We start from the raw sequence: 25,220 nt of genomic DNA on the forward strand, positions 1-25,220 counted from the left end.
GCTCCTTCTTCTAAAAGTCCTCTAAAAACAAAATCCTTTTGTCTGTGATTTTGAGCTAGGTCTCTGTATTCCAGGCTGTCTCCAGCAATCCTCTGGCCTCGCCCTCCACTAGACTAAAATTACAGGTGTGCACCCCCTGACCCCCAGCTCTAATCAATCTTGGCACTGTACTCCCAAGGCAAAAGTGGTCAAAAAACGACTGAGTAGTTAAGTCCTCAAGCTACATTACAACAGACTTTTCTCTGGGGATGCCACAGAAGCTGGAAGAGTACCCTGGGGAAAAATTTGGAAAAAGTAGAAAATGTTATCCTTCTCCCCCTTCCTAAGAAATCAGGCATGGTTTGAGTCCTACTAGAGGCCATAAAAATGTCTACAAGAGATGGAAATAATGGACTCTCCTGACCCCTGACCTCTAGGGCAACAGGCAGGCTGCAGCAGCTGTATGGTCATATCACCCATCAACACACGTGCACCGAAGGCCTAAGCTAAGTAGGCGAGATGGTACTTAGTTATGCATAAGCTTTGGAGTCACATACCCTAACCACTCACCAGTGTGTGATGCTAAGCAAGAAGCAGTCCTTGTTCCTTGGTAGCCTCAGGGAAAGAACACCTACCTACATCACAGGAGACCCACGAGGGTCAGCTGAATGGGCACTTAGACTAGCAAGCAGTTAGAGAATAGGAAATGGAGGACAGTGGTCATCAGAAACAAAGCACAGTTCCTCATTTTTGGCAAGCCACTTTAATTTACAACTTTAAATATGAAGTCTGTGATTTCTTGGAACATCTCACTCTGCTCCTGTGGGAAAAGAAAAGTAGGTAAGTTTTAAGAATCATTACATTTACTAGTCCAAATCTGTAATATTATTTATCCAATTTAAGCATTTTCTGAGCTGAATAGCTTTCAGAAAAGCAAAATCACCTTTTCTACTCTAGCCATTAAAGTGTTCATTCCATCTTCCCCTTTGAACAGTGAGAGTTGGGCATGCTTTTGCAGCTACATGTCATAAACTCTAACTGTAACTCACCACTGCAGTTCAGGAACGAGCAGAGACTGGTTTTTTTGGTTGGTTTTTTTTGGTTGGTTGGTTGGTTGGTTTTGTTTTGTCGTTGTTTTTTGAGACAGGGTCTCTCTATGTAGCCTTGGCTGTCCTAGACTCGCTTTGTAGACCAGGCTGGCCTTGAACCCACAGCGATCCGCCTGCCTCTGCCTCCCAAGTGCTGGGATTAAAGACATGCATCACCACGCGTGGCTTGGTTTTGTTTTTTGAGAGGGGTTCTCTGTGTAGTCCTGGCTGTCTGGGAACTCACTCTGTAAGACCAGGCTGGCCTCAAGCTCAGAGATCTGCCTGCCTCTGCCTCCTGGTGGCTGCTGCACCACCCAGGTAATTTTTGAGGCAGGGTCTTATCTAGCTGAGGCTAGCCCCAACTCTGTAGTGTTGCCTCCACCTCCTCAGTGCTGGAATTACAGGAATAGACCAAGTCTGGCTTTTCTGTTCTGTTGCACTTTACTTTGTGCTGGCAACTGGACACAGGCCCCTACCTGAGCAGAATTTACCTATGTTTATTCTATGGGTGGAAAGCACCCAAAAACTGTAGCCTAACTTTAAAAATACTTTATTTTTAACTTGGGAGGCAGAGGCAGGCGGATTGCTGTGAGTTCAAAGCCAGCCTGGTCTACAAAGCGAGTTCAGGGCAGCCAAGGCTACACAGAGAAACCCTGTCTCAAAAACAAAAACTTTGCTTTTAATATACAATAAAAAGAAAGTAATAAAAGAGGCACAGGCTAGCCAATGTGAAAATGGTTAGACAGAAATGGAGGGTGTGCTTCATGCTGATAGAATATGCTTGGTTAAGGCCATCAAGAGTGTAATTCAAGTCAGACAAAAAACAAGAGCTTAGGGGCTGGAGAGAAGGCTCAGCAGCTAAGAGCACTCACTGGCTACTCTTTCAGAAGACCTGGGTTCAATTCCCAGCAGCGACATAGTAGCTCATAACTGTCTGTACTCCAGTTCCAGAGGATCCGGCACCCTCATATAGACACAGATGCAGGGAAAACATCAATGCACATAAAAATCTTTTTAAAAGAAGACTTTCGGGCATACCTACTTGTGCAGAGCTGAGTTTATCCTCAGTCCTCCTCATCATCAGGAGGGATCCCCAATTCTTCATCTGTCCACTGTGAAGGATCTGGATATGGAAAGTGACCCTGGTGACAACCAATCAAAAGAAAACAGAGTCAAGAGTCCATACTCATAAATGTAGCTAATTAAGTTTCAAAATAAATATTGAAAGACAATTACTACAGCCAGCACCTGTCACACATCGCCTGACCACTCACCATCCCTTACCCAGTCAGTGGCTCAGCCCACTTTACTTTGCTCTACTCAATACACGAATTTTTTAGAGGTAGCAGCTTAAGCCACTGAATATGTTTATGATGGAGTGTAGAAAGAGGTGGAGCAACAGATATCATACAAACCCCTCCTCTCTGCAACATTTCACTGTCCTGGCCAAAAAAAAAAAAAAGTTTTTAAAAAAAGCCCTTCACTGCTTCTGTGAGATTTGGGGGCCTCAAGTGAAGGCAGCCTCCTCAATCCTGACCTAGAGACCTGCCTTGCTGTAATTACCGTCTACTGCCTACAGCTTAATATGATGGAATACAGATCCTCCCAGCAAGAAATGTGCAGCCAAGCAGCCCCTTCCTCCGACCAAGGGCACCAGGCAGTGCTAAGAGGACAGAAGCCGTGCACCTTAACAGCTCTGGACCTTATCATGTGTGTGCATGCTTGCCTACATGCCACAGCACACCTTCCCCACCACATGACGTCCAGGCAGGAACTCAGCTGGTCAGGCTTAACCGAGCTTGGTTTTTCTTTTTTCTTTTCTTTTCTTTTCCTTTTTTTTGGGGGGGAGGGGGAGGAGGGTTGAGACAGGGTTCTCTATGTAGCCTTGGCTGTCCTGAACTCACTGTGTAGACCAGGCTGGCCTCGAACTCAAAAATCCGCCTGCCTCTGCCTCCCCGAGTGCTGGGATTAAAACGTGCGCCACCACACCTGGCCCAGTAGACTCATTCTTGTTAGGCACATGCTCAACCGCCAACCTCAAGATTTCAATGTCTTAAGGATATAATTTCTTAGAAAATAAGAGTTTCTGTAAATGTGACAAGTAATAGAATTAACAGAAAGCCACCAATAATTCCCCTTCTCAAGACAAAATTAACTTCTACACCCAAATCTGGCCTCTGGATAGACTAGAGGATGTTTAAGTATTTACAAGCGTTCAATGCTGGTGTGATGGTATCTGCCTAGTGCTTAGAAGGCAGGGAGGGGAGAATTGGGAGTTAAGGGCCAGTCCTAGCTACATGAAAAGTGAGGAAAGCCTGAGCTACATAATGCCTGACTCAAACATGAAAGTGAAGGGAAAAATTTAGCCCACGACTGCCAATAACGTAACTCACCAATCGTAACAGAATTCTTTCTAGTCACCTTTCCCCACATGGTAACCTAACAGGAACCACTAAGCACAGACCTCCCCCCCTCCCCCCGAAATGCAGTCATGTAAACAGGTCCAAAGAAACATGTTTTATTAGGTGATAGGACAGTTTGGTGTTAAAGGGGACACGTGAACAAAAAAGCCTCCAAACGCAAGCCAAACTATCCTGGCATCTCTTCTCCCCGGCTCTCAAAGAAGTACCAGAGCCATTCTCCCATACTTACCAGCACAGCATCCGAGTCATGCCAAAAGCGCCAGAGAATCCAGAACCACATGAGTGAGCTTAAGAACTCGCCCTGGATCACCTGGGACCGGGTAAGCTGGGGAAACTCCCTGTACCGAGGCTGAATATGCACATCACTGCCAGCACTAGGAGACAAGGCAACACGGAAAACAGATTCTTACTCCATTTTCAGAGTGGGAAGTCATCTCCACTTTCAGTAGCATCCTTAAAACCGAAGCTAGCACATCTCAACACAGGCTGGTGGGCTCCCACTTCCTTTACATGCTGGGTTTTCCATTTAGCTTTAAACCCAGGGGCAGGAAAACTGGCTGAATTAACAAGAGGCCAATGTATGGTTTCATTTAGTGAACGGTCACCATTCTGCACCAGAAATATCAGTAATGATTATGGGGTGCTGCCCCAAAAGTTTTGTTTCAAGAACTGTGATCTTCAAGTAGTAACTCATTAGCTTACCCTGCCTGCAAAAGAAAATCAGAATTATTTTTGTTCTGTTTAGTTATGTACTTCAAACACAATGTGTATCTTTATCCAAAGACCATCATGTAGAATCCAAGCACTGTAGCACAGGCCTGTAATCCAGCATTTGGAGAGTAGAGGCAGGAGGATCAATTTAGCATCAGCTACAAAGAAAGCTCAAGGTCAGCTTGGGCTATATGAGACCTTATCCCAGGGAGAAGAGGAAAAAATTATCATATGGGAAAGTGAACTTGGGAATATCTTTTTTAAAACTCATACCTCAGTGGGCTGGAGAGATGGCTCAGCAGTTAAGAGCACTGTCTGCTCCTCCAGAGGTCCTGAGTTCCCAGCAACCACATGGCGGCTCACAACCATCTATAATGAGATCTGATGACCTCTTCTGGCCTGCAGGTGTACATGCAGATAGAGCACTCATATATATAAAGTAAATAAATAAATCTTTAAAAAACAAACCTAATACCTCTGAACAAAGCAAAGAAGCTGCAACAAGACTAAATAAAACCAGCTGGGTGTCAGTTAGGCATTTATTGGCAAATTGTGGCACACAACCCATAAAGGCTATACTTAATTCAATTGGGACTCTGATAAGTATAGGTATAGGTGGGCTCTAACTTAAATGATGTAATGTATACTTAATGAAGGTATTTCTACGACTATTCAGCAGCAAGCCATATGCTAATGCACAGAGTCAGATATAAAAATTTAGAGTGTGCCCATATAAAAGATAGTCTATAGCTGAGCATGGTGGCACACACCTGTAAAATCCCAGCACTCAGGGAGGCAGAGACAGGCAGATCTCCGTGAGTTCCAGGGTGGCCTGGTCTACAAAGTGGAGTCCAGGACAGCCAAGGCTACATAGGGAAACCAAGTCTCAAAAAAAACAAAAATAAATAGAATAGAGTATGATCTACAATTTCAGCCCAGAATAACAGAAATGCAGGTTCCTGTAGAATTTGAAAACAGCAATATTCCTATGGCCTTTCCCTACCTGCCCCTCTTTTTCTCCTAGCAGAATGCAAGTCTTTCTCTACCACTCTCTACCTCATGCCCTTGAGCTAGGATCTCCCACAGAACCTGGCTCTGGGACGGTGGCTGGCGAGGCCCAGTGACCCTCCTGACTCCCCGCTCCAGCATTGGGGCAGTGTGTGCAGGCAGCAGCTCCCAGCTGTTCCTCTGGGTGCTAGATCCAAGCTCAGTTCTCACCCACTGAGCCACCCTTCAGCCCTGATGGGTGCTGATAAACTGGGACTATTTTTATTATTCTCTCCCATTCCGGGACACCACGGCTGGCAGGTATTTATTGAGTATTCACCATGTGCAGGTACCACACTGGACTTTATGATCATTGCCTGTTATTTTAATTTTCACAACTTTATGAAGACATGCTGTGAATTACTGGTTTACAAATATAGACACATGTATTTTGATTACAAGGCCCAAGAATGCTTCCTACAAGCAAATAACATTAATACTTTGGGGGGAGAGGGGGTTCATTTTATGAACCAGAGGTTAACTCTTATGCGCGGGGTGTATGTAGCACAGTGGCACCATGCTTGACGAACATGGGTTTGGTCCCCACTGACACAAAAACATAACTCTTCATTGAAATTCCAGTCAGCTGGGGGCTGGAGAGATGGCTCAGAGGTTAAGAGCACTGGCTGGTCTTCCAAAGGTCCTGAGTTCAATTCCCAGCAACCACAGGGTGGCTCACAACCATCTATAAAGAGATCTGGTGCCCTCTTCTGGCCTGCAGGCATACTGCTGTATAAGCAATAAATAATTAAGTCTTTGAAAAGGAGGGGAAAAAAGAAATTCCAATCAGCCTAAAACAATCTTGGTGATAAAGATCTATTTTTGTGTAAATATTTACCCTACCTATAGAGCTGTTCATTTGGAAGGCTCTGAATGAAATGCCCATTATCAATGGTGTTGAGAGGAGTTGTTTTTTTTTTTTTTTAAGATTTATTTGGTATTTATACCGTATTCTGCTCGCATGTGTGCCTGCACACCAGAAGAGGGCACCAGATCACATTATGTACGGTTGTGAGCCACCATGTGGTTGCTGGGAATTGAACTCAGGACCTTTGGAAGTGCAGCCAGTGCTCTTAACCTCTGAGCCATCTCTCCAGTCCCCACCTGAGCCATCTCTCTAGCCCGAGAGATTTGTTGTTGTTTGTTGTTTGAGACAGGGTTTCTCTGTGTAGCTCTGGCTATCTTGGACTCTCTTTGTACACCAGGATGGCTTCAAACTCACAGCAACCCACCTGCCTCTGCCTCCCAAGTGCTGGGATTACAGGCAAGCGCCACCACCACCCAGCTGGAAAGGAGATTTTTAATGAGGTCTCCTCTTGCCATGAGGCCCAGGCTGTCCTTGAACTCACTACTGAGCTCAAGCTGGCCAGGAACTCATCATCCTTCTGTCCTTGAAGGCTGAGGTCAAAGGAGGACTATCACCATGCTCTATTCTTTTATGGACAGGATCTCCCAGTGTAGCCCAGGCTGGCCTCAAACCCGCAATACCTGCAGAACCCTCCCCAGTGCTGGAACCACAGCACTTGCTCACCTCTCACTTTCAGCCACTCTGCCAGGTGTCACAACTTAAAGAACTTAACAGAACTGCTTCTGTAATTTCCTCATGTGCCAAACTGTATTTAACAATTACTACTCAAGACCTAACTGCAGCTAGGCCATACTGGCACACAGCTTTTAATCCCAGCACTTTGGGAGGCAGAGGCAGAGGCAGAGGCAGAGGCAGGGGCAGGGGCAGGGGCAGGCAGATCTTTGTGAGTTCGAGGCCAGCCTGGTCTACAGAGTGAGTTCAAGGCCAGCCAAGGTGACACAGAGAAAGCCTGTCTCAAAAAAAAAAAAGAGAAAAAGAAAAAACTTCAACAAATACTTAGATGTCATGCTACAAACCAGGCTAAATACACTGTGGCAAACTAGATACCCTGAGGAAATTTCCAATTAAAATAAATAACATATGATGCTAAATGAAATAAATAAAAAGTCATTTTTCAAGCAAGCACGCATGCCTGGGAGCAAGTACTGAAGCTGGCACTCACGGGGATCTTATGCAACAGCTAGGAAAGCCCGGCTACTCATCAGACCTCTGAATCAAGCTGCAGCCCCATAACAAAACGGTGAATAAACCAACTGGAAAGAAGCTAGAACATGTTACTGGAGTCCAAACCTCAGGTAGGTTTGCACTCGAACTCTATCTCGGCTGGACCTTTTGTGGCCCAAAAATCCAAACCAAGGGCATGGGACTTAGCCAATAGTAAAGCACTTCCCCAGTTGGGGCTAAGGGAAATGCAAGCGAAAGGTTTACAGAGAGACTAGATGGAGGCATCCTTAAGAGGGTAAGAGAATTAAGACCTCAAAAGAATTCTCGAGGGATAAAAACCTGCCGGGATAGAAGAACTCAGTTAAAAAAAAAAAAAAAGTTGAACAAAATAAGATCCTGAGTCTTCAAAATCTCCAGTGGAGAAAGGGAAAATTAATATGAAACAGCATCCAACCTAGGATTTAAAGTGACAAATTTAAGCACCAGAGTTGGGGCACATCTTTTAATCCCAGCACTCCAGAGGCAAAGGCAGGCGGATCTCTATGGTTCCAGGCTAGTCGAAGCTGCATAGTGAGGCTCAAAAAGGGGGGTGGGGAAGGTGTCAATTTCTAAAAGTAAAATAACAGACTAACTACCTTACTGCCTTAGGGTCTCCCATGGCTTCCCAGGACTGTCAGGGGAAATCCTCAATCCTCCAAGGCACACAGTCCCTCACTCCCTGTCCTGCCCCATCTGAGTCTCAGAGCCCGTCTCCACGCGCTCCGGGGTTCCACACGCCAGCTGCACGGAAAGGTTCAGGCGTAGGGTGTGTGCACAGCTGGATTCTTATCACTCTGATCCTAGTCACGCTTCTCTCCCGCATTCCTGCGCCATCCCATCTCCTCCGCCCCACCGGCCCCGCTAAAGCCACAGTCTTGGTCCAGGCGGACTACAATACCCAGCATGCCTCCGGCGGCAGCGAAATCCTCACGCACACACCCGGCGCCTGCCTCAAGGTGACGGCGTCCGGACAGCAGCGCTGGCTGTTCAACCCGGCCGAGCCCTCGTTCCCACCCGATACTCACTGACGGACTCCACCGTCTCCAGCCGCCCGCGCGCGGCAACGCCGGAGCAGACGGCCTCCGACGCGACCGAAAGGTGCCAGCCGGGTCAGCGCAGACATACTAGCTGCGCAGAGAGCGGTTCCCCAGCTCTCCCAATCCTGTACGTCACTTCCCCGTGGCCCGCCTGTGACGTCACTGCGTCGCGCGTCTCTTCCTGGGTCGTTGGTAGGCCGGAAGGGACAAGCTTGGGCCGCTTGGCAGACCTTGGAGGTTTCGGACAAACCGAAGCGCTGAGAAGCCGTCTTTCGGGAGGACATCGGGCTGTCCTGTGACGCAGCCTGGCTAGGTGCTCCTGTAGGCGGTGCCTTCATGCTTGTTCCTGCCACTGGGGGCACCGCGTTAATGGCCTAAGTTCTCTCTGAACAATGAATGCCATGTGTCCTAACATTGTTTCAGCACTGATCTGAAACCTGACTAACCGGCAGCCAGAATGTTCAATCTTAGTTCGTGGCCCCGTGGCGTCAGAGTCACCCGAGGAACCCAACCTTACGTACTCGGAATAAGTAGGGCCAGGAATATGGGTGAAGGTTCCTAATGCCTTGACCATTAGCCAGCACGGAGCTCTTAGTTTTGTCTCTTGGGCGTTACTGTTGTTGTAATAGGCAAGGACATGACGAGGGCAGTCCGGTTAAAACCAGGGACCACCAAGATGGCAACAAATCTGAGAACTGACCTGTCTTACTGTTCTCGGTGGGCTCTGTAGCACAAATGCAAGCACATTTTGAACTATGCGTAAGAGGCACATAGATGCACAGATGCAGTCTCCTCCCTTTGCCGGCAGGGGAACATGAACTTTCACGCTTATCCCCAAAACTCAACACCGAGCTTGGTGGCGCATGCCTGTAATCCCAGAACTCAGGAGGCAGAGAAAGGTGGATCGCTGTGAGTTCGAGGCCAGCCTGATTACAAAGTGAGTCCATGATAGCCAAGGCTATTCTGTCTCAAAAAAACAAAACAAAACAAGACAAAAATTAAAGGAAGGAAGGAAAGAGGCTAGAAAGATGGCCCAGAGGTTAAGAGCACTGGTTGTTCTTCCAGAGGTTCTAAATTCAATTCCCAGCAACCACTTGGAGGCTCACAACCATCTATAATCAGATCTGGCGCCCTCTTCTGGCCTGCAGGTGTATGTGCAGGCAGGACGTTGTATACATATATACATAATAAATATTTTTAAAAGGAAGGAAACTTCACTTGCTATTAAAATAATCCTCCTTCCTCAGCCTTCCTTTATTCTCTCAATATTGCCTCTGTCCAAACCTGGATAGACTCCAAACTTCTATGACTCACCCCAAATTGTTGAGGTTGTGAGAAATGGGTTTCTTCTATGAAAGGTGGGTAGTACACCAAGGCCCAATACTCCAAAACTCTCCACCTTGTAAAATTGTTAAAGTCTTTTAATCATCTAGAAAATCTGTGCACGCAGGCCTTTCAATCTGGGAACTTGAGGACAGCTACTGACCCCTTCCCTCCCTCTTTTGCATCTATTAAGAATTACACAAGCATGGCAGATGGTGAGGTTGACCTCTCCCCAACAGGATGGAGCACAGTCATCACCTCTATTAGAATAGCAAGTGAGCCTCCCGCCCTAGCGTACTTGCAAGGCTGGTTTGGGTTACAGCGTGCACTTTTACAGAAGGACAGTGCCGTGCAGGGTTACTTCCGCTATGATCTAGTGGGGTTTTTGTGTGACACTGAGAATGTCGTTTCCAACCAGGTCTTCCCTGGTGCACTATGGTTTGGGCTTGTTTTCAGAACTTGCAGATTTAAGTTATAGCATTAGCCTACCACCTTCACACTTTGGAAAATTGCTATGGTGTTTTATATTCAAGAGTCAAAAATCAAATATGACTAATAACTTGCCTTCCATGCCAACATATAGGACTCTTTGTCCCTGTATGCAACAGGAAACCCTGTCATAGGAGTTAAACCCCAACAGAACTCATGACTGTAAGACCATGAATAAATCTTCCCGCCAAGCTTCCAAATAGTGTTTTTTTGTTTGTTTTGTTTTGTTTTGTTTTTGGTAGGCAAACAAGCAAGACCTAGTCTGAGAATGTTAGCAATGATGGTAAAATGCTTTTTATCACATCGAGAGTGTGTTTGTGTGTGCTGTTACATGTGTGTGGGTACACACATACCACAACATGCATGTGGAGGTCAGGGAACAACTTTCAGCAGTTGATTCTCTTCTTCCACCGTGTGGAATTCAGGCTTAAATTATTACTATTATTCACGTGTGTGTGTGTGTGTGTGTGTGTGTGTGTGTGTGTGTGTGTTGTTCTTGTTATGCATGTGGGTATGCATGTGCTGTGGCATATACTTGGTCAGAGGAAACCTGCAGGAGCTGGTTCTCTTTTGCCATGTAGGTCCGAGAGACTGTGCTCAGGTCAGCAGGTGTGGCCGCACACCCCTGCACTCGATGGACCTGCTCAGCTGCTTCACTGGCCTTACTAAACATGCATGGTCTTTCTTTAGCTTTAAGGAACCTAGAACATCTGATGAACTTGGGGCAGCATCAGAAGGAATAACACCCTGCCTTAGTTTGACTTCTATGCATAAGTTATCACAAAGCATGTAAACTGCTATTAGGGCTAGCTTGTAGAAAATTATATGCCTATATTAAGAAAATACAAGGGAGCTGGAGAGAAGGCTCAGTGCCTAAGAGCATGTCCTGCTCTCCCAGGGGATCTGATTTCAATTCCCAGCACCCACACCACATGGCTCACATCCACATGTTACTCCAGCTCTGATGGATGCTACCCACTTCGGGCCTCCATGGGCAGCTGTACTTACTCACATGCATGTACACACACACACACACACACACACACACACACACACCACTTTAAAAAAGAAAACAGAAAAACAAAATAAGTAACTGTATTTTGTCCTCTTCTGCAGGATACTTTTCCTGAGGTAGTGTCTCTGGCACCAGTTTCAGCTTCTCGCCCTTTATGCCCTAAAATAACCCAAAGTTTTTAAAAACAGACCCTGAAGCTAGGTCACTGGGAAAGTAGTGGTGTTTTTGCCACACATCTCAAGTTTAAACGTCTCAGCTGCCAAAGGACAGACCCTCGGGGTCTGCCTTCACTGTATGCCCACTGCCACGCTCAGGAGGATGACGGCCCTTTGAGAAGGAAGGGCTTCGCGGCCTCCAGGATGTCCAGCGTGGGGTCCAGGGAGCGGCCGAGCCCCTCCAGCACCATGATGGCAAACACAATGGACGCAAAGTTGCTCTCGAGCTTTACCTGGATGAGAAAAACAGCCCTCAGGACTCAGCTGGGTACCCTGGACAACTCACCGGATCCCACCATCTCCCGCCTCCCGCCTCCCTCCCAGCAGTCAGAGGGTACACTAGGGCTTCTGGCAGCATTGAGGGCAAGGCTACATCCCTCACCCAAGCACCATTAACAAAAGCCAAAGGGGAAGGAAGGAAATATCTGGCTGGACTCTTTCTACATCCTTAAATTCATCTTTCTATATCTAAAGATTACAATACTTTGCCTAGAGATCGACAGATCCACAGACTTTGTTCTGAAGGGACCCCGAGCCCACCAGGCCTGCATCAGAAAGTTTACAAAATCACACTCGCTATGTAAAAGAAAGCTGAGGAAAAGAAGGTATACCAACTCCACTGCCCCACGCCCTACCCCACTCCTCCCCCAGACATCTCTCTCATGGCACCTTACCTTATGGGTCATCAATAGCTTAAAGACACTGGACAGGAGGCTGGACACATGAAGCTGGAAAGCAAAAGATCCCAGTAAAGTCCCAGAAGCATTTCTCCTCCTCCCGGGTCCTGTCCTTTCACACTTCTCCACTCCCCGCTGCTTACACTCACAAGTGTGCACACACTGAGAGAGAAAGGCGCCACCCAACAAACAACAAAAAGGACTTTACCAACACAGGCCCCGCTCCCATCTCAAGATGCAGGTCACAGATGCCTGCAGAAGAAGCCGCAGAGCCATGTCCACCCTGTCCTCCTCCCCATCCCTTGCCACACTCTGAACATTCCTAAGTAAACAGACTAGACTATAGCGCAGTAGCAGAGACAGAGGCTTGCCTGGTGTGCCCTCACATCTGTATGTGCATGCATGCATGCACACGTGCATGTGATTTGTAACCATCTGAATAAACCAGGTCAGCAGTTCTATGCCTGAACAGTCTGCTAACATAGGCCATCAACTTGCCAAAGACAGATGGCCTAACTGAGTCTGAGTTACCATGGGCTCTGGGGGAGGCAGAACAAGGAACACAGGCTCACGGCACATCTTTGGGATGCTGCCTCCCTGTGTGTTCAGGTGTGCACAACAGCTATTCCCTGACTAAAGCAGGGGTTCTGCCAGCAAGGAGCCTGTGATTTCAGCTGGTCCCTTGAGCTTCTTAGAAGACATGGGAACAAGAAGAGTTTTGGGGGGACTGCTGGGGGATGTTGCTGTTTGTTTGTTTTTACCTACTTTTAAAAACCCTACCTCCTGCTGGGCAGTGGCGAGGCACACCTTTAACCCCAGCACTGTGGAAGTGAGGCAAGAGGATCTCTGAGTGTGAGGCCAGCCTGGTCTACAGATCAAGTTCCAGGACGGCCAGGACTACACAACGAAACCCTGCCTCCTTGCAAGCCCCCCTCAAAGAGACACCCCCGACCCACCTTGGGCTCTGCCCAAGCGCACAGTGCCTGCCCACCTTTTCCAGTGTGATAGTGTTCTTCCTGGCCTGGGTCACCAGCGTAGCCATCTCAGCTTTGAACTTTTCCACATCCTTGCACTCATTGGCCCGAGCATGATGCAGGATGAGCTCAGCCACCCTGTGGCCCTGGATGGTGCACAGAAAAAGTGGCTTGGTAGAACACAGCAAGCACACTGCATATGCCTGCCCCTCAGTCGCTTCCACCTCCTTTTTTCTTTTTTCTTTTTTTTTTTTTTTGGTTTTTCAAGACAGGGTCTCTCTGTGTAGCCTTGGCCATCCTGGACTCACTTTGTAGACCAGGCTGACCTCGAACTCACAGCGATCCGCCTACCTCTGCCTCCCGGGTGCTGGGATTAAAGGCGTGCACCACCACGCCCGGCTCCACCTCCTTTTTCTACAGCCCAGTTCTTGCACTTTCAGCTGCTACCATCCACTAGGCCTTTTTAAGATTTTAAGGTCTCTGCTTAAGACAATGATGCATGTAGTCGCTTTCTCTCTCCTAGGCCACACAAGGTACTTCCGGTCAGAGAAAAACTGGGATCCTGATGCTTAAGTTCCATGACCATGATGACCACTGGCCCAGTTGGAGCCACCAGGCGCTGTCAGCTGGGCTGGAGGAGCCGAGCTGTCCTGGTCTCAGTGATGCAGCACTTTGCCCTGAACCCTGGTCCTTGATTCCCCTCCAACCAAAGTGCCTACGGTCTCCCAGGACACTCAGCCCTTCCCTGGTGATCACCTCGAATGTCTGTCACCTCCCACAGCATGGCTAAAAGAACCAAGCTCTTTCTGCTGTGACTTGGACCTTTGTCCTTCACACAAGTCTACGCAGAGGAAGATGGCCCCACACATACTGCGTCCCAGTGTTTAAGAAGGAAACACTTTCAAACTGGCTTCAGGCCACAGCTCTAGTTGGCCCCTTCAAAGAGCTAAGCAGGGACAAATCTTGCTTCTTTTAAAAAGAAAACAGCTCTCTAGCTGGGAGTGATGGTACACATATTCAATTCCAGTGCTCTGAAGCCAGAGGCAGGTGGATCTATGTGAGGTCAAAGTTAAGACTCCCATTTCAATGGGGGCTGGAGAGATGGCTCAGAGGTTAAGAGCACTGGCTGCTCTTCCAGAGGTCCTGACTTCAATTCCCAGCAACCACATGATGGCACACAACCATCTATAATGTGATCTGATGGCTTCTTCTGGCCTGCAGGTGTACATGCAGACAGAGCACTCATATACATAATAAATAAATAAATAAATCTTTAAAAATATAAAGCTAGCCTCCTGTCACCACCATGCCAACAAATTTGCTGACAGATTAAAAGAGAATACAGTCACACAATGCAAGAGAGAAGACTGCGACGCCTGAGGAGCAGCCCATTGTCAATGTCCACACCTGCTCCACTTGTATCCAACCACAGCATTTAGGCAACCGTGGGCTTTCACCAGAGACACAGGCTGAGGAGCAACACGCTGAGTTCCCCAGAGCCTAAAGGGCCAAAGCCAGTGGGTCTTACCTGCCCCATCGCGACAGCCAGGAAAACTGCCCGGAAATTCCTCAGGTCTGAAGCCTGCAACTCTGCCACGATGCCAGCATCCAACAACACCAGGCGCAGTGGGCACAGGGCAGGCGCTATGGTAGCCACCAGTGTGTCACAGATGTTCTCCTGCTGCTGTTGCATCTGCAGGCTTGGGGACAATCCATCAGCACCCTGGACCAGGATGTTGCCAGGGTGAAGGTCTCCATGCACAAAGTTATCCACAAATACCTGGAAGAGACTGCACCACTCAGGTATGTGTCAACCCTCCCACCCTAGCACTACTGGGGCACCAAAAAAGTTTTAGGGGACAGCGGGCTGCCAGTGACAAGGCTCCAGCTGTCCCTCCCTATCCCCAGGTAGTAGGTGACAGAACTTACATCTGGATTCACATAATACCAGATCAACTCTCCTCCAAGACACCTAGGTAGACCAGATGGCTCAAATGCGCCTCCAGTGCTTTAAGCAAGAACTGACTTTGACATCACTGGGCAGCCCTCCCACACTCCGAGTTCCTTCTCAGAACCAAAGCAGCCATTTCAACACCCCATCTCCTTTGCATCCCACCTCTTGACTCAGAAGGGAACAAGCCTTGAATACCCCTCACTTCTTTCCCTGCCCTCCATCCCCAGGCTTCTCAATTTATTGTTGGGTACCAAGTGCTAGCCTGTGTTCCCGAAGTGTTGGGGAGCATCCACAGTCTTCTTTATACACACCCGGTTCCAGACACATCCCAGACCCAGCTCTGGCCTCTAAGTATGTCCTCTGACATACCAGGCATTTCCTGGCGGCTCCAGGCACCACTGAGACCCCTGCTGCAGCCTTATGGAAGACAGAAACCCTCTGGATGAAGCTAGGTGCCTGCTACTCACCCTGCCCCCCCCCCACACCCATCCTGATGTACAAGGATGAGAGAGAAAAGCTCACTGAGGGCTTCCAAGATGGGGAGGCCCAAATATATTACAGAATTGACACCAGCCCAGTGTGACTGTGCAACTGGGCCATAATCCTGTAATCCCAGCATTTGAGAGGTGGGGAAACTAGGATCAGGAGTTCCAAAGTCATCCTTGGCTACACAGCAAGTTCAAGCCCAGTCTTGGCTACATGAGACTCTGTCTCAGAAAAGAAAATAAGAATCACTATTTGCCTCTGGGCTCCAACAGTACTCCAACCCACCTCCACTCTGAGGTCACCATTGTCATCACCAGCTTAGCTCTCTGTCTCATACTCTTCCACCACCTGCATCTGGATTTTTTTTTAAATAAAATATTTTATTTAATTTTAATTTATGTGTGTTGGTGTGAGAGTATCAGATCTTGGAGTTACAGACAGTTGTGAGCTGCCATGTGGGTGCTGGGAATTGAACCTGGGTCCTTCGGAAGAACAGGCAGTGCTCTTAACCACTGAGCCCCTGCATCTGGATTAAAGAACACTTTTTAAAAAATTGTTGTTAAGGGAGCCAAGCATGGTGACACACACCTTTAATCCCAGTACTCAGGAGACAGAGGCAGGCAGGTTGCTGTGAAATCGAGGCCAGCCTGGTCTACAAAGTAAGTCCAGGACAGCCAGGGCTGCACAGAGAAACCCTGTCTCAAAAAACCAAAATAATAAATAATAACGACAATAATTCATTAAGGGGACAGTAAGATGGCTCGGTAGGTAAAGGTGCTTGCCTCCAAGCCTGACCTCCTGATTCGACCCTCTGCATCTGCATGATGGATAGAGAAGACTGACTCTTCCAAGTTCTCCTTTGACTCCCAAATCCATGCCATATGGCACGTGCGGGCTCACAAACACACACACACACACACACACACACACACACACACACACACACACAGAAATACTTTTTGTTTTTAAATTAAAGGTTTGGGGCTGGAAAGACAGCTCAGTGGTTAAAAGCACTGGCTGCTCCCACACGGGAGCTGACAACCACCTGTAACTCCAATGCCAGGCTAGCTAATGCCCTTTTCTGGCTTTTTGGGCTCCAAGCAAACTATCTAAAATTTAAAGTTTTTAATTTAAATGTATACATTTAAACCTATACTTAAGACCTGTGTATTTGCCAGGCATGGTGGCCTGTAAACATAGTACTTAAACAGTTGATGGAGGAAGATTAATGTGTGTTTGAAGTTAGCCTGGGAATCATAATAAGTTTCAAGTTAATCTAAGCTATACAGAAAGAACACATATGCACATATTTCAGCAAATATTGGAATAAGGGAAGAACTCAAATGAGCCTCTTGCCCAGTGACTAAAGTCCCGACTCTCTGAGACAGTCTGCACAATGTGCCACCACCGCAGCACTCTCCTGGCACAGGCTGTGTCTGCAGGCAAGTCCCACCGTTTGTCTTCACACAGCCTCCCCACCCAGCTGAGATGGAGCCACCTCCTGAACAAAGCGCTGGGTCCAGACAAGGTCCCTTCAAGCCAAGGCCACAGGCTTCCTCCCTGCTGCTTTCCCCAGTGAGCACTGTGGTCGGGTCTGTTTTGAACTAAGTCCAACACTCAATTCAGCACTTAGCGTACAGCAGGTGCTCCCTAAGTACTGAAGGAATGAATAAAGCCCTAGCTAACAGGCAACATCGTGGCTACTGTGGGTCTAAACTGTGCGCTTGCCACTCTCTCCAGAGCGCATAGACTGCACATCACAGAGCTGGAACTCAGCACAAGCGTGGGGATGTGGGGGGAGGAGGGCATGGGGGGCGGGGGTGTCGCTCAGCTGATGCTCTCAACCTGCAGCTCTCTGCCTGGCAGGCCCTTCTAGTCAGTTCCCAGCAGCGATCCCTGCACTTTCCCTTAAACACTCCGCCCATGAGCTCCGTCTAGGCGCCCAGGCATCCCCCCCTCCCCCCCCTCCCCCCCCCCCTCCCGCCGCTCACCATCTTCAACAGCATGTTGATCCCCAGCTGTGCGATCTTCCTCTTGAGGTCGGCGGGAATTCCTGCCTGCTGGTAGCTGGACACTGGGACACTCTCCTTGAAGACCGTAGGAGAGAGCTTTAATTCTGCTGGCCACCCACCTCCTCCCCTGCTCAGGTCACACGCCTGTGCTGTCCTCCTACGGACAGTGATGCGACCCAGAAGCTGAGCCTAAAGCCCCTCGGAATCTGTCATTCACACATCGGTTTTAATCTATTTACATTTCCTTCACATGCTTCTCAAAAGAAATGCCCAAGGCTTGGAAGCCATCAGCTTTGCTACTAACAGGAAACAGATGCTTGAGACCCTAGAAAATCACAGGAGCAGGTGCTGGACGTCGGGGTGCAAGCCTGCAAGTCCCTGGGAGGCAGAGGCAGAAAGAACAGGTTAAGGTCCCTGTTGGCTCCATAGAAAGTGTGAGGCCAACCTGGGACGTCTGAGACTGTCCCAAAACAAAACAAAACAAGGAAAGAATGATCCAACAGAGACACGGGCTGTGGCTCGAGCAGGAAAAGGCAAAGGGCGGCCGGAAGAACGAGCAACTAACAAATCAACACTTGGTTGGGTTTGTCAAGGCCACCCACTGAGATGGCGCATAGAAGAAAAGCTCACGTTCTAAGACCTGGCTGAGAGGGGCTGGAGAGATGGCGCAGCGGTTAAGGGCGCGGACTGCTCCCCCAGAGGTCCTGAGTTCAATTCCCAGCAACCACACGGTGGCTCACAACCATCTGTAATGTGATCTGATGCCCTCTTCTGCCATGTAGGTGTACATGCAGGCAGAGCACTCACACATGAAATAAATAAAATCTGGGGGAAAAAAAAAAAAAAAAAGAACAGGCTCAGAGCTACACAGCTGGGAAGCAAGTCCCCAGATGTCAACATTATCATTCACTAATGAGACAGGTCTAGAGGACAAATGCTTGCCCGGCACTTTCTCTGTGTCCAGTATGTTTTCACTCAATGTGTCACTCCAGGGACAGTGCCATGAGGTCACCGGCTAATAAGACAGCAGCTCACTCCACTCCCTCTCTTCCTCCCATCCCTCCCAGGGTTTGGGTGTACAGTAGGTTAGGGTTTTGTTGTTGTGGTGGTGGTGGTGGTTTTGTTTTGTTTTGTTTTTGCAGTGCTGGTAACAGACCCAGGGCAAGCCCGCTACCACTCCTAACCTCCTCCTGGTCCTACAGACAAGAGCCACACCCCCTAGCCTGAAGCCTCCATGGGGATGGGCAGTTACAAGCGACAAACAGAGCCAGCCCCTCACTTCGTACGTCTCCACCAGTATGTCCCTGGTGATGAGGGGGTGCAGCGGGGTGGGGAACTTCACGGACGTCATGTTCTGGAAGTTGTGCTGAAAGTGTTCCAGATTGCGAGCTTCATAGCGCAGGTCTATCTGCGGAGACGGAAAGGCGAGAGTCAGTGTGCACACAAGGAACCTCTGGGACGCCAGGAGACCCAGGTCAGCATGCTCTCCCTTCCTTCTGTCCTCACCAGCCTCCCTGGCCCCCACAGAATGCCAGGAACCTCAGAGAAGATGCACCAGTTAGCTCAAAGCTGCCACAAGAGGCAGGACCATCCACTACCCACACTAACTTCTGTAAGCCACACGTCAGAGCTCCTGTTAGGATTCGGGCCCCTTCAGGCCAGACGATGGGCATCCTGCCCCGTTCCCAAGACCCGAGCTGACAGCCTCGTTAGTGCTCCATGCCCAACTAGCCCCGCCCTCTTGCCCTCTCCTCCCACTAACCATCAACGTGCTGGCGCCACCTCCACACGCAGATGGCCTTGCCCCCTCCACCTACTGGACCAACTGCCACAGCCCAAGCCCATTTTTATCTTACGAGACTTCCCAGCTTTTCTCCTAATCTGTCTATCATCACGCCATGTGACTGAGTGGTGACGTCCACACTCTTTAAAGACTTATTTTATGTATGTAAGTGTTCCGTGTGCATGTATGTACGTGTACCTTATGCATGCCTGCTGCCCACAGAGACCAAGAGGCCTGGAAGTGGAGTCACAGCAGGCTGTGCACCGCTGTGTGCGCATGGGCAGTCCTCCGCGAGAGCAGCAAGTGCTCAACCACTGAGCCATCTCCCCAGCTGTGAGGTCTATGCGCATTAGCTGACATCTGGGTGGGTCAAGAAATGCCTCCTGCCCCCTCTCTTTAGATCTGCCTCCTTTGGTTCCTCCCACTTTGCTCCACTATCCGGAACTCCAGCCTCACTTAAGCCTTACAGAGCACCGGACACCTAGGCAGCCTGACCGACTCCTCGCTCCTGGGTTGTTGGCAGTAACTCTGACACAACTGACACAATACAAATGAGCAGAGATGACACTCAAACACACCAGCCTGGCTACGAGCTGGGACTGCTGGGGGTCAGGGCCAGAAGAAAAGGCTGGGGTTTTCTGTTTTTGTTTTTTTTCGGATTTTGGTTTGGTTTGGTTTGGTTTTTTGGGTTTTCAAGACAGGGTTTCTCTGTGTAGTCATGGATGTCTTCAACTCGCTTTGTAGACCAGGCTGGCCTGGAACTCACAGCGATCTGCCTGCCTCTGCCTCCCGCTGGGATTAGAGGATTGCGCCACCACCCTTAACTGCCCTCTTATCAAACTTTCTATACTCCGGGACAGAAAGGCACGCTCTCTACCCTGGTCTGAACGCCATAACGCCCCTCCACATATACCACCTAGTCCCCACAAATTCCTATGTTCAAATGCTAGCCTCCAAGACATGGTATAAGCAAGTAGGGCTTTGAAGAGAGTGCTTAGCTCTTGAGAGTGGAACTCTATAGTGTCCTTACACAAGAGGCCGGAGACCGTAGGCCCCTTCTACCATGTGAAGACACCGATGAACCAGAACCCTTCTAGGAAACAGGCTGAGTCTTCAGAACTGCAGGGAAATTCACTGTTGCTCTACTTATCCCAAGAGACCAAATACCTTACTGTCTGTTTCTGTTTTTTCAAAACAGGACCTAGTTGCCTGGAACTGAACTGCATCAGGCTAGACTTGAACTCACAGACATCTGCCTGCCTCTGCCTACTGAGTGCTGGGTTTACAGGCCTGAGCCACCATGCCAGGTATCCAAATACTTTCTAAACATTAAAATGAGTGCCTGGAGCTTAAAACCTCCAACTTAAAACCACCAAGCTCGTTGGTGGTTGCGCACACCTTTAGTCCCAACGGTCAGGAGACAAGAGGCAGGTGGATCTCTGTGAGTTCAAGGCCAGCCTGGTCTACAAAGCGAGTCTAGGACAACAGAGCTACACAGAAAAACCCTGTCAGGGGGGTGGGGACCTTCAATCAAAGGATATAAATGAAGTCTTGGTACACAGCTTCTGAAACTTTGCCCAACAGGAAGCCCAGGTACCTCCAATGTAGTTTATTAAGTGTTGTTGATAACTGTGGATACCAAATAGACTTAGTGTTTCTAGAACTGCCTAAGCTCAGATATCCAGAGAACGAGCCGGGTGTGGTGGCACACCCCTTTAATCTCAGCACTCGGGAGGCAGAGGCAGGCAGATCGCAGTGAGTTCGAGGCCAGCCTGGTCTACAAAGCAAGTCCAGGACAGCCAAGGCTACACAGAGAAACCCTGTCTCGGGGAGCGGGGGGAAGATATCCAGAGAATAAGAGAAGAGTGCAAGTGACAAGACCAGAGAGACACAAGCCTCAAAACTATATAGAGCCAACAGACTGACTCGTGGGACAAGACTGTACTCTGGATGAATGGCTGCCTTTGTTTCCCTACTCCCAGCCCACCCCATAAAGCCTGCTGCTAACTGGGGAAAATATGTTAGGCAAGTCTTTTTAAAAAGGATGCTAAGGGGCTGGAGAGATGGCTCAGTGGTTAAGAGCACCACCTGCTCTTCTCTTCCTAAAGGTCCTGAGTTCAATTCCCAGCAACCACATGGTGGCTCACAACCATCTATAATGTAACCTGGTGCCCTCTTCTGACCTGCACATAAACAAGCAGACAACACTGTATACATAATAATAAAATAAATCTTTTTTTTTTTTTTAAAGCATGCTAATCTATGGCCTTCCCAAATCACAGGCTCTCTAAATAAAACACAATTTAAAGATTCAACTCTAGGCAAGTGATATGGCTCACTGGAATAAAAACACTAGGTGGCATGAGCGTCCCAGCCTCAAGGACCCACACTGAGGAAGAACTGACTCCTCCAAGGTGACCTCTGACTTACTATTACATATGCCATGGCATGAACACGTCTACCCATGACCACATACCCACATGAAAATAAATAAACTGTCAAATAAAAATTGTAAAGGTTCAAGTTTTTTTCCCCCCTCTCCCAAGACAGGGTTTCTCTGTGTAGCCTTGACCGTCCTGGACTCACTTTGTAGACCAGGCTGGCCTCGAACTCACAGAGAGCCACCTGTCTCTGCCTCTAAAGGCTCAATTTTTGTGTCTATTCATTGGCCTTTGCAGCAACAGGCAGCGCAGGCTCTGGTTTCCCTGCTGTAATGGCAGTGCCACTCTTGCAAAGAAAGTGGGTCCTAAAACTACTTCAAAGGAGAGCTCCCCTCCCCCCTAAGGATACCTGAGTATAAGCAAGAAATAGCCAAGATACACGATACTGGTGGGACTGGACCATTCCTTGTTTCATCAGCTAGCTCTATTTGCCCTGCATGGCATGCCAGGAAATTACCTATGCACTCACCATTTCCCTGTTCACAAGCCACTGCTAATGGCAACAACTACGTTAGATGCTGTTTACAGCCTAGAGAAGGATTCACCTGTTGGACCATGAGCTTCTCAAATTCCTCCACAATCTCACGCAAGCTAAGCCATTTGACGCCTGGTAAAAGCCCAAGGGCCTGGCTGCCAAGCTTCATCAGTAGTAAATCCATGTGCACCTGAGAGAGCAAGCCAGGGTGTAACACCTGCCAGAAAGAACCATGAGACAAGACGGGGGATCAGGAGATAACATTTTAGCTAGCCAGCACTGGTCCCCCACCTTCCAAGGAAGCAGAGTGCTTCTCTCATCAAAACAAAGGGAAGCAACCCAATGCCCATGATGCTCTCGGGTGGCAGTGCCTCCTCCCTAGAAGATTCTTTTTTCTACCTCAGTCTATTTACACCGCTGCTCTCTGAAGTCAAAAAAATGAGACCAGGGTCTGTTGTGCAGGAAAAACAACTTGAATCCAGCACTCAGGAGGCAGAGGCAGGCAGATCCCTGTGGATTCGAGGCCAGCCTGGTCTACCATAGTGAGCTCCAAGAACCAACAAGGGGGCTACATAGCACAATTCCACCTCAAAAATAAATAAATAAATAAATATAAAAAGGAAGTCTGGAAACAGGTTGGGCCAGGAGGCCTGTGGTATGAGGAATCCAGCCACTTGGGCGGGAAGAATGGCAGGTTCCAGATCTGTCTAGACAAGTGACTTAGCAAGGCCTTGTCTACAAATAAAAAAACAGAATGAGGCCTCACAATGTAGCTCAGTGGTTGAGGGCACCCATAGGTTCTATGACCACAAAGAAAGAAAGAAAAGAAAAAGAAAGCTTGCATTGAACAGGCATTGGCTGAGCTCCAAGAATAAGGTTGGGTAGCCCCACTCCAAAATCCAAAACTCAAAAATTCTTCAAAATGTGAAATTTTTAAGGGCTGACACGACACAAGTGACACATTCCAAACCTGACCTCGGGTCAGATGGGTTGAAGTCATAACAAAGGGACACTAAAAATACTGTATGAAATGACTTGTAGTGTCCACGTATAAGGCGTGTGTATATAACATAAATGAATTTTTTATTTCTTGTTTAGACTTGGGTCTCATTCCGGGATATCTCGTCGAAGATATGCAAATACTCTACAATCCAGAAACATACGAAATAATTCATTCTTCGAATAGAAAGGACAAGGACGTGGAAGCGACTCCCACAGTGGTCTGTTTCTGTTCTGGGACAGCTAGCTAGCTCACTGGGGAGTTGATCACGGATGGGGAGAAGCCGACCAGGGGTGTCCCAGCACTTACTTTCACTGCCACTGGGATGAGCTGATGTGACTTAGGTGGGTGGCCAGGAGCCTGAGCTGTGCCCGCTTCTGACCTAACAAGGTCAGCTTTAGGGAGAAGCAGCTTTTCTAGAAATGCTTCATCGGCAAGGTTTCCTGAAGATTTCCACCCGTTGACAAAGGGCTCCCTCTGCATCCCGACAGTCCCAGTTCCTGGGGACAGCTGAGAGACAGGTCCCCAGAGTCTGTCCTTCTCCAGCAAGGCAGTACTGGCGAACGCTTTATACACTTGGGCCACACAACCTGAACCCACAGGTTCCTGGGTCTCGAAAAAGAGGAGGCTGCCCCAATCCTCCCCAAAGGCCTGCTGGAGTAAGTATTGCGTGCGGGCCCAAGGGTGGGGGGTCACCTGGACATGCAGCTTGGAGAACTGGGCACAGAAATCTTCTGAAAAGAGATCGCGCCGGGTGCTGGCCCACTGGCCCAGTTTGATATAGGTTGGGCCTGAGGTCTCCGTAGCTTTCAAAAGCAGACGGAGCCAGAGGGTGGACAGGCTAGGAGCCAGATAGGTGAGAGGGTACAAGAAGAGGAGGGGAAAGAATTTCGCTAAGAGAACCCCAGCGCGGAGCCCTAGGCGGAGACACAGTAAGACGCGACCTAGACGCCCTGTTTGGGCCACCTTCCCCACCAGTCCATTTTCAGCCAGGTCATTCCAAGGGGTCTTTCGCCGGGACAAGCTGCCAGGCTCCCCCTCTCCGACATTCCCGTGGGCTGAGATGAATTTGGGCAAAGTACCTAGCAGAAACCAACATAGTCTGGCATTGCGAGAGCATCCCAGGGGTCTGGAAAGGCCAAGTTCCTTCCTGAGCTCCAAGCATCTTAAGTGTGACAAGCAGACCCTGACTGACAAACGCCAGGGGCTCACCATCCTCCCCTGGCCCCCCGGGCCTAGACCTCTTGTCCTCTACCTAAAGGGAAGCCATTTGTGGAGATGCTCCTCCGGGCGAGGGGGGGCGGGATGAACCGGACCCCTGCCCCCACTAGCACAGCCGCCTAAGCCGAGCTTGGCCAAGGGGCGGACCGCGACCTGAGAGCCAGGGACCCCGGGGCTGTCCGGTGCCAGATCGCAGGGTTCCAAGCGACACCGAGCGCCGGAGGTGGAAATGCAGAGCCGCGGCCTGGAGCGGGACGGCCGGGCCTCAAGGAGCCGCAGGGAGACAGCAAAGGAGAGGGGCGCGCCGGCGGGCGCACCGGCCAGACTCCCGGGAGGCGGCGGGGCTGAGGACCCGACGGCACCGGGACCAGCACCGAATCAGTCGCTCCAGCCTGGCAGAGCACTCGGTGTCGCCGCCAGCTCCGCCCGAAGCTTCCGGTACCTGGGTCCGCCCTCTCGGCCCAGGACACGCTCCTTAAAGGGGCCGCAACGCGACCAGGGCAAAGGCCGCCTGGGCACGCCGAATCCCTGATGGGATTTAGCGCAAAACACAGAAGCATCCCATATGACCTCCTTTTCCGTGTCTGTCATTCCTCTTCACAGCTTCGTAGCTGTACCAGTACGTTACACTATACTGTGGATTGCAGGTGGGTCCAAAACGGAAGGCGAAATGTTCAGCCTGCTGGGTGCGGGTCTTGGTTATTGAGTGCCAGGTGGCGTTGACTTGGCGGTGGTGCTTAGACCTCAGAGAACGGCTTACACGGTTAACTAGTACTTACTGAGCCCAATCAGTCTTTCT

At 49.2% G+C, this 25,220-nt stretch overlaps 2 protein-coding genes across 4 annotated transcripts; both read right to left on the reverse strand.

The window, feature by feature from the left end:
- Positions 1 to 702: 702 nt before the first annotated feature.
- On the reverse strand, positions 703 to 8,516 carry NDUFB2 (NADH:ubiquinone oxidoreductase subunit B2). Of its 2 annotated transcripts, none has more exons than XM_084785232.1 (4): positions 8,345 to 8,516; positions 3,720 to 3,864; positions 2,110 to 2,209; positions 703 to 799 (listed from the first exon to the last, which is right to left on the reverse strand). In XM_084785232.1, exons 1-3 carry the CDS (start codon positions 8,440 to 8,442, stop codon positions 2,132 to 2,134), a joined length of 321 nt encoding a protein of 106 aa, XP_084641358.1. In that variant the 5' UTR covers positions 8,443 to 8,516; the 3' UTR covers positions 703 to 799; positions 2,110 to 2,131. The 2 variants fall into 2 exon arrangements, with proteins under 2 accessions (XP_084641358.1, XP_084641357.1); XM_084785231.1 differs by having other exon boundaries at positions 2,106 to 2,209.
- A 2,731-nt stretch (positions 8,517 to 11,247) lies between these two features.
- Positions 11,248 to 24,862, reverse strand: ADCK2 (aarF domain containing kinase 2). Of its 2 annotated transcripts, none has more exons than XM_084785220.1 (8): positions 23,510 to 24,862; positions 22,271 to 22,390; positions 18,781 to 18,909; positions 17,481 to 17,576; positions 14,578 to 14,829; positions 13,067 to 13,195; positions 12,073 to 12,126; positions 11,248 to 11,631 (listed from the first exon to the last, which is right to left on the reverse strand). In XM_084785220.1, exons 1-8 carry the CDS (start codon positions 24,413 to 24,415, stop codon positions 11,494 to 11,496), a joined length of 1,824 nt encoding a protein of 607 aa, XP_084641346.1. In that variant the 5' UTR covers positions 24,416 to 24,862; the 3' UTR covers positions 11,248 to 11,493. The 2 variants fall into 2 exon arrangements, with proteins under 2 accessions (XP_084641346.1, XP_084641345.1); XM_084785219.1 differs by having other exon boundaries at positions 22,271 to 22,417.
- Between the last annotated feature and the right edge of the window lie 358 nt (positions 24,863 to 25,220).

The sequence above is a fragment of the Acomys minous genome, assembly GCF_964271855.1.
Source record: "Acomys minous genome assembly, chromosome: 6".
Lineage (NCBI taxonomy): Eukaryota > Metazoa > Chordata > Mammalia > Rodentia > Muridae > Acomys > Acomys minous.

Coding starts and splice junctions, on each gene's coding strand:
- NDUFB2 (XM_084785232.1), bottom strand. CDS start 8,442: ATGTCTGCGCTGACCCGGCTGGCACCTTTCGGTCGCGTCGGAGGCCGT. Junction 3,865..8,344: donor GGAGACGGTGGAGTCCGTCA/GTGAGTATCGGG, acceptor CTTGTCTCCTAG/TGCTGGCAGTGATGTGCATA. Junction 2,210..3,719: donor ATGACTCGGATGCTGTGCTG/GTAAGTATGGGA, acceptor GGTTGTCACCAG/GGTCACTTTCCATATCCAGA.
- ADCK2 (XM_084785219.1), bottom strand. CDS start 24,415: ATGGTGAGCCCCTGGCGTTTGTCAGTCAGGGTCTGCTTGTCACACTTA. Junction 18,910..22,270: donor AGAAGCTCATGGTCCAACAG/GTGAATCCTTCT, acceptor CCGTCTCCGCAG/ATAGACCTGCGCTATGAAGC. Junction 11,632..12,072: donor AGCTATTGATGACCCATAAG/GTAAGGTGCCAT, acceptor TTTCTCATCCAG/GTAAAGCTCGAGAGCAACTT.